The 8,005-nt window shown below is 48.1% G+C and overlaps 1 protein-coding gene across 2 annotated transcripts in view; it reads left to right on the top strand.

The window, feature by feature from the left end:
• Nucleotides 1-2,775: 2,775 nt before the first annotated feature.
• Nucleotides 2,776-8,005, top strand: part of LOC123973940 (insulin receptor substrate 2-like) — a 13,092-nt gene continuing 7,862 nt past the window's right edge. Inside the window, exons 1-2 of one of the 2 annotated variants that reach the window (XM_046054332.1) lie at nt 2,776-5,686; nt 6,178-6,662. In XM_046054332.1, coding sequence (XP_045910288.1) covers nt 3,000-5,686; nt 6,178-6,662 — 3,172 coding nt within the window. In that variant the 5' untranslated portion in view covers nt 2,776-2,999. The remainder of the gene's footprint in view (nt 5,687-6,177; nt 6,663-8,005) is intronic. The other variant, XM_046054341.1, reaches the window with a different exon arrangement.

Consider the following 8,005-nt stretch of genomic DNA (forward strand, 5'->3'; position numbering starts at 1 on the left):
AACATAGGGCCATGGGAACTAGGGACTAGCCTCAGCTAGCAGTAGTAGTAACTGTCATCTTAGCCTCTGACTTGGGTGGACTTGACATTGTAGTGTACTGCAATCACTGTGCTGCTAGTAGCCTACTACATTTACTGCTGTTATTACCACCAAGGGGTGTTGAAAAGTGGTGGGCACAGAAGAGCTCAGATTAGGGGCATGATTGTGAAGATACACTTGGGTCACGAGACGTGATGATGCATGAGAAGAAAACGAGAAGATTTTTAACACTATTTTGAAGAAATGTGAAATGCTAAAACACATGACCGGGGATCTGGGGGTTCTCCCCCAGAAATTTGGAGCATTAAACACTTAATTTCCTGCGTTCTGGAGACATTTTCTGCTCCAATTTATGGTGAAAATGTCTTTATTTATATAAAGGGAAATAAATTCAGCTGGCAGGTGACAATTCATAAATGTAAAAATATAACAGAATAGAATGCAATAATCAGTTGCTTGTTTTTTTAGCTTAAGTTACTTTTTTGGACAATGCATATTTGTTTCTTTTTTATTTACATTGCATTGAATGTTTTCTTATTGTGCAAATAAATCTCAAAGCATTTTCATTTCTTGGTGCGATTTACTTTTCAGAACATTTTAACAAATGCTTTCAGAGCAAACTGCGAGCACAGTTGGATACAGCTGAAAGCAGAAGGCTTTCCTTCAGCAGGGAACTGATTCTCAAACTGGAGCTGCTCCAGAGAATCATCTGGAAAGATGACACAGCGAGAGATTTTCTAGAAATGAGAGTCATCAGGGCTGTTCACACCGGGGTGGTACATAACGTGGCAGCTTCATGGAATTGAAAATGAACCGCCAGTGGAAAGATTCTCAAAATATCCCGCTGAGGTAGAGCTTCTAGTATGCCAATGATTTGCTTTACTGGTATCAAAATCTGCTTACACAAAAGGAACAGATAGCGTATTCTCTTGTTTGTGTGGATTAAAAAATGGCAACAGTATATGCAAGGCAAGGAAGACACAGCATTTTTAGACACACCTGGATGTTACCACAAAGAAAAGACCCCTGGGTTCAGGCAGAAAACACTCAGATTAGTGTTGAAATAAACCCTGTGGGAACACATCAGCACACCACATCCCACAAACTGCTGCCTGCAAAACAGTAGCAAAACAACAATATTCAGCATTCAGCAGTATTCCCTCAGTATTGCCAAGCCTTTGCCAGTTAAATGTCAACAATAATCTCTTTGTTCCTTTGTTTTTGATATGTGTTACTTAATCCCGGTGGAGGTGTTTATGTTTTTGCTCATTTCTCAGATTATAGGCTAGGTGACGGCTAATGCTGATAACACATGCTATGCCTGAGCTTAGCCTCGATAAATTAACACTTGTGCAAAAACAGAAAAATAGGCATCAGCCAAATGTCAACACAATCTCACACACACACACACACACACACACACACACCGGCATCAACAATAACAATAATGAGAAGAATAGTGATTAGAGAAGGCAGGGATTATCCTTAATCTGCAGTATCTGTGTGTTTGTTGAGGGGGCAGATATTTTCATTAAGGGGGAATTCATACCCTCCTTTATAATCAATGTAATGCGCACTGACACTGAGGGGTGGAATCTACTTTTAGGGGGAGATTATGAAAAGCAATCCAAGTGTGTTTTTGGACAGGGGTCTGATGGCTGTTCTGGCATGACTAATGATCATGAAGATAACACTGGGAATTACTAACATAATTACCGAGATGATCTGATGAACAGATGTCTGTGAGCGTCCTCCTCATCTGACAGGCCCTTAACCGATGCAGCCCCCCCCCCAGCGCTTGGCTTGTTATTCATCACTACCTTTGGTGCCTTCTGTTGGCCTCTGACTGTGATCCAACACTTGGTAAAAAAAAGTTTTTGTGTGTGTGGGAAAAGTTGTGTGCACAGGAGACTGAGCAGCCAGATGATGGCAGCATTTCTGCAGCTTGCCATTACACTGAAGCCTCTGACGCATTTGCTTTTGGTCTCCCCCCCTCTGTGAGATGGCTGTTTTTCATTTAGCATAAACATTTCGTAAATATGCAGCAAAGTGCAGCATAAGCATTAAAGGAATATCAACTCATAGACAAAGTTAGGTTGCATCCTCTTGGGCTGTTTTTCACACAGCAAAAGCTACATTTTCAAGACATAATGACCATAATTATTACCAAATGTAGACAATGCTGGAGTGTTAGATGGGAGAATAAGTGGTGAGGTATTGAAATAGGAAACACAAGGTTCCAGTTGGAGAGGAATACCCACAGGTTTATAAATAGGCCTCCTTATATAACAAGCGGGACATCAGGGACAGGGTTGTTTACAGTGTTACTGCCTGAGAAATGGTTACAATCCGGCATAATGTTGCACATTTCAAATCCTCATTAATCCAAATGGGCTCAATTAGCCTGCCAATCACACTGTAAACACAAGAAGAAGAATGTATTTTGATGGATGTCTCATTCTGCGGCATTAAAACAGATAAAATAAAAGGAGCCTTAGGTGTTTTCACTTTCATTTTACAGTAAACTATAAACATATCGTGTTGTTCATTTGGCTTCTGATCATTTCTGTTTCCACATGAGAGAGCAGTTGGGAGGCAGGGGCGGGGTTTGACTGGCTTGAATTATTTGATCAGCCAATAGGCAGCGCCAGCTCCGGGTGACAGACAGGCACGGCCCCTGCAGGAGTGCAGGACGCACCGCCCCCCTATGACTCTGTGTTTTATTCTGTTTTTAGAGCAGCAGCAGCGTCACATGTTGTTTTTCCCCTGGATCAGATCAGTCCCCGGTCTGGTCGGCCTGCACTGTTGCTTCTACCGTGGCAGACAGCGGACGCAGCTATATCGGTGTCTGCTATGGACTAAATAAAAAAAAACAGGTTACCTTTTAAGTTTTTTTGCTGCGAGTTTTACTCAAATTAAAAAGGACTGCTTATCTTGAACTTGAAAAAAGAAGAAGAGAAATGGCAAGTCCTCCGTCGACGGGGGAACACCTGTTATCAAACGGGACGAACGGAGTGAAGAAGTGCGGATACCTCAGGAAGCAGAAACACGGACACAGGCGCTTTTTCGTGCTCCGGGAGCCGACCGAGCGCTGCGCCGCCCGGCTGGAGTATTTTGAGAGCGAGAAGAAATGGAGAAACAAGTCCGCCGCAAAACGGGTCATAACTTTGGACTCCTGTCTGTGCGTAAACAAACGGGCCGACGCCAAACACAAGCACCTCATCGCCCTCTACACCAAGGACGAGTACTTCGCTGTGGCTGCAGACAACGAGCAGGAGCAGGAGAGCTGGTACACGGTTCTGACGGATCTGATAGCCGAGGGGAAAGTGTATGACAGCCCAGCTTCCACCTCCTCTTTAGTGGGCTTTGAGGAGGCCAGCTATGGACTCATTACTCCAGCAGCAACTGCGTATAAGGAGGTATGGCAGGTCAACTTGAAATCCAAAGGTTTGGGTCAGATCAAGAACCTAACCGGAGTGTACAGGCTGTGTTTGTCCAGTCGGACCATCAGTTTTGTCAAGCTGAACTCCGAAACAGCTGCTGTCAGTTTACAGCTTATGAACATTAGGAGATGCGGCCACTCAGATAGCTTCTTCTTCATAGAGGTGGGCCGGTCAGCGGTCACTGGACCTGGCGAGTTCTGGATGCAGGCGGAGGATTCTGTGGTGGCGCAGAACATCCATGAGACCATCCTTGAGGCCATGAAGGCCATGAAGGAACTGTCTGAGTTTAGGCCGCGGAGCAAAAGCCAGTCCTCCAGCACTAACCCCATCTCTGTGCCCACACGACGCAACCTCAACAACCTCCCCCCGAGTCAGACGGGCCTGGTGAGGAGATCCAGAACAGATAGCATGGCAGCCACATCCCCGGGGAGAAAGTTCACATCCTGTCGGATAAGAACGGCCAGCGAGGGAGACGGAAGCGTGACCCGGCCTGTGTCCATGTCCATATCTGTGAACGGGAGTCCTACAAGTCCAAACTCTGGAAATCACCTCAGCAGGTCCTATACCCTTAGCAGTGGACGCACCTGCAGGATGCTAGAGTCCTCCTCTAACCTGCATCACAGCCGGTCCATGCCCGTGTCCAACTCCCCTCCAGCTGCCTCCAGCCCCATCAGCATGTCTCCCAGAGGGGGGGCTAGTATCTGCACTCCTGACAAAGCTAGACGACCTTTCAGCTGCAGCGCCTCCATCTCTGGCTCCCTCACCGACAATGGCTTCATGCTGTGTGACGATTACAGCTCCAGCCCGGGTGAACTCAAATACCTCCCCCTGACCCGCAGCGACACCCCTGACTCTCTGTCCAGCACGCCTCCATCCCGTGACATCAGCGACCTCTGCGGCTACATGATAATGGAGGGGGCGAATGGCAGCAGGTCCGGGCCTGGCAGCGAGGGTCTGGCATTTGACAAGGCGTACAGGAAGCGGACGCACTCCCTCACCACACCGCGTCAACAGAGGGTGGTGGCGCCGCTGTCCTCGGCCTCCCTGGACGAGTACACACTCATGAGGATGGCCCACGGACAGAACTCTCACTCCGCCTCGCCCAAAATGTGCTACCCTGAGGATTATGGAGACATTGAAATCGGGTCATCCAGAAGCTCCAGTAGTAACCTTGGCGATGACGGCTACATGCCAATGACGCCAGGTGTGGCGACCCAGTCTGGCAAGGCAGACAACTATGTGCCCATGAGCCCCATGTGCGTCTCAGCACCCAAGCAGATTGTGAACCCTAGGGTGCATCCTCAGGTGGCGTCCAGCGGCGGCTACAAGACAAACTCCCCCTGCAGCAGCTCTCTTGAAGACAGCGGCTACATGAGGATGTGGTGTGGCTCCAAATCCTCCATGGAGAGCCCAGACAGGAATGGTGAATACATGAACATGTCACCTGGAAACCCACCTCCACCCCAGACCCCTCCCGACTACTATTTGGGCGTGCTGGCTGGCGAACCTGCATCAGTGAGGCCAGCTTACCAGGCCGGCTCCCTCACGCTCCCCGCTAAACTTAAAGCCTCCAAGAATGACGAAAGCAGCCAGTATGTGTTGATGAGCCCCCAGAGTGTGAGGCAGAGAGCGGGGGAGTCGGACTATTATTCAGTGATGCAGCCCACTGCAACTCAGACCTCACCCCAGAGCCCCTCAGTGCCCTCCCCAGTCAGACACGGCCGGGCGGAGAGCCTGCCCTACAGAGGGAGGCTGGGCAGGCCTAACAGGCTAGCCCTGGACACCCTGAGGACCCTGCCCAGCATGAACGAGCACCCCCTGCCCGGAGAACCCCGGAGCCCTGGGGAGTACATTAACATCGACTTCAGCGGCACCAGATTCTCCCCGCCCTGCGTTGTTGCCACAGAGAGCCAGTCTTCTTTACTGGGTTCCAGCGGCAGGGGCCCGGGGAAATCCTCTCTAGCAGAATACATAAACCTGGAGCTGGGTTCACACTCACCCAAAGAGGCTGACACTCCTGCCGGGCGTTTGGACACACTCCCAGAGTTATCCATGTGCCCCTGCTCCGAGGAGGGGGCCATGTACCCTCTGGATAGTGAGAAAGGGTCTCAGGGCCTCGGTACTGAGGTGAAAAATGACTACGCTGAGATGACATTTGGCATGACCAGCTCGCCTCCACAGCTTGTTCCTCAGAACACAGCAAGGTATGTGTATCTGTGTTGGGAGGGACTCATTTTCATTGTTTGTTTGTCAACAGTAAGATTGATCCCGGGCAAAGGCAAAAACAGTGATTCAAGAACAGTTTGTACTGTGTGAGGAAACACACATTTTAATTACTCTGAATCAACAAATGTACATTTGCACTCAAAAAAGACATTGAAAGTGTCTGATGATCTGCATATCAGAATCCAGATATGAACCATTATCCTTGGTTGATTTCCTTTAATACATTTATCCTAATCACAAGAGAGATGGTGATAACAACTAGCAGATTTTTTCTAGCAAGGATTGTTAAGCTTCAGGACAGTTGGGATTTGAATTGTGATTCAAAATCAAGGAAATATCCTGACCATATTAGCAATTAAATTGTATTTTAAACCTTTTGTTAATAGCTGTATGGTCCATGTATATAGAAATATGAGCATAAAAGCTACTTGCTGACTACCCATCTCATATTTTGAACATTGTTCTCAAGCAGCCAGAGGAGGCTCTCTCTGGAGGACCAGGGCGTCCCAGAAGGCATTGGGGTCTTCCTGCTTGGGGCCACCTCTTCCTCCACAGTGGACCCTGACTGCTCTGCCAAGGTGATCCGGGCCAATCCGCAGGGACGTCGGCGCCATAGCTCTGAGACCTTTTCCTCTACTGCCACCGTGACGCCGGTCTTCCCCTCCTTCGCCCGAGGCGACACGGTGAAGAGGCACAGCTCGGTGGAGAACATCTCGTCCCGGAGCAGTGAGGGCTCCGACGAGGAGTACGGCAGCCCTGTGAACCGGCAGAGCTCGGCCGGCTACCCGAACGGACTCAACTACATTGCCTTGAACCTCCTGGACAACAGGGTGGAGAAATGCGAGGACCTGGCGGGCTTCAAACCCACCAGCAGCTGCAAAGGGGGTATCAATGGATTACACAGCACACCATATGTCTGTTTGGGATTCAAGGAGGCTGCAACCACTGCCAAAGGTGAGTGAGGTGGATGTCAGATGTGTTACTGCTAAATAATTTAATATAAATATGTCCTGCAGGTGTTGTTGCTTTTAAAGAGGTGATACAGTGTTTCAGGAAAGTATATCTTTTTAATCAATACAAATGACTAAAGCAGTTTGGTTTTACTGGATGAAAAGTGAGCTGTACCTCGCAGTTAGAAGAGAGAGAAAAAAACAAGGATGAAGGCGAAATTGCATTTCCTCTAGATTCAAAATCAAACTGGCTCTGTGGATTTCAAAGGACATAAGTAGGTGGTGCTGATGTGGCCTTCAGGTGCTCCTCTTACCCTCCTACTTCTGAGTACTGTAACATGAGTAGCGTAAGTTTTGCCACTGGGTGAGTGTCAAATTAAAGAGGAGTGGCTTCTGATTTTAGCTGCAATCAATCACGCTTTGACTTTTGCTTTTGCTTTTTCTCTGTGTTTTTGTTGTTTCGGTATTCCAAAACTTTCCCACAACACGTGAACGCAGCACAAGGCTGCTATGAAACGTGACCAGGCAGAGAGCTCCGAAGTAAACAAGCACCATGACGGAGCAGGATGCTGCCTCGCTGCTACTGTTGTGGGCTGCAGATACTAAAAATACACAAGTAGATTTTGGGATTCCACCAACGCGCATTATGAATGAAAGCTGTTTGTACAAAAAACAAAAAGGAGAGACTAGAGATTCATTATGAACCATCACACACAAGTGCATAGTAAATATGAAGCCAGATGTGTTGAATAGTTCTTTATCAAGTCTATAAAACATGTTTACTGCAGCATGTTTTTGCCAGTAATGCCAGAGGAATGCCTCAGAGCTGATAAGTAAGGCTTCCTGTCAATTGTAATGTCACACCGAGCTGTGGGCATTTCCCGCTGTTGTTTTTCAGTTGGGTAGGCTTTAGGATGTGTTGCAACATCAATGTGACCTCTGTAGACCCCTTATTCCCACCATCCCCATAGATCAATACTGTGTCCAAGAATATCCCATTGAACAAAATAAAGCTGTGGTGTGGGATAGCAGACGGTAGAAACAAAGGCCAAAGCAGAATGTTAACATTAATGTTTGACTTTCTGTCCCCACGCAGTTTGTTGGACACAGTGAGCTCACATGTGTTTGCGAGCACATAAATCGGTTGGGGGGGGGGGGAGGCTGTACGCTGTACATGTGAGGATCAGAACATGTGGATATATGTTTGTGTCCTTGTAGGCAGCGAGGCAAAACAACAAAGTGGGCGAGTTGCTATGCGGCCATCAGGTAACTGGATGTCACGGTCCACATTCCTGGCAGAGTGGGTTTGAAAAGTTGCCGTGAGGCGGGGGGGGGGGGGGGGGGGGG

Source organism: Micropterus dolomieu, linkage group LG01, assembly GCF_021292245.1.
Source record: "Micropterus dolomieu isolate WLL.071019.BEF.003 ecotype Adirondacks linkage group LG01, ASM2129224v1, whole genome shotgun sequence".
In the NCBI taxonomy this organism is placed as follows: domain Eukaryota; kingdom Metazoa; phylum Chordata; class Actinopteri; order Centrarchiformes; family Centrarchidae; genus Micropterus; species Micropterus dolomieu.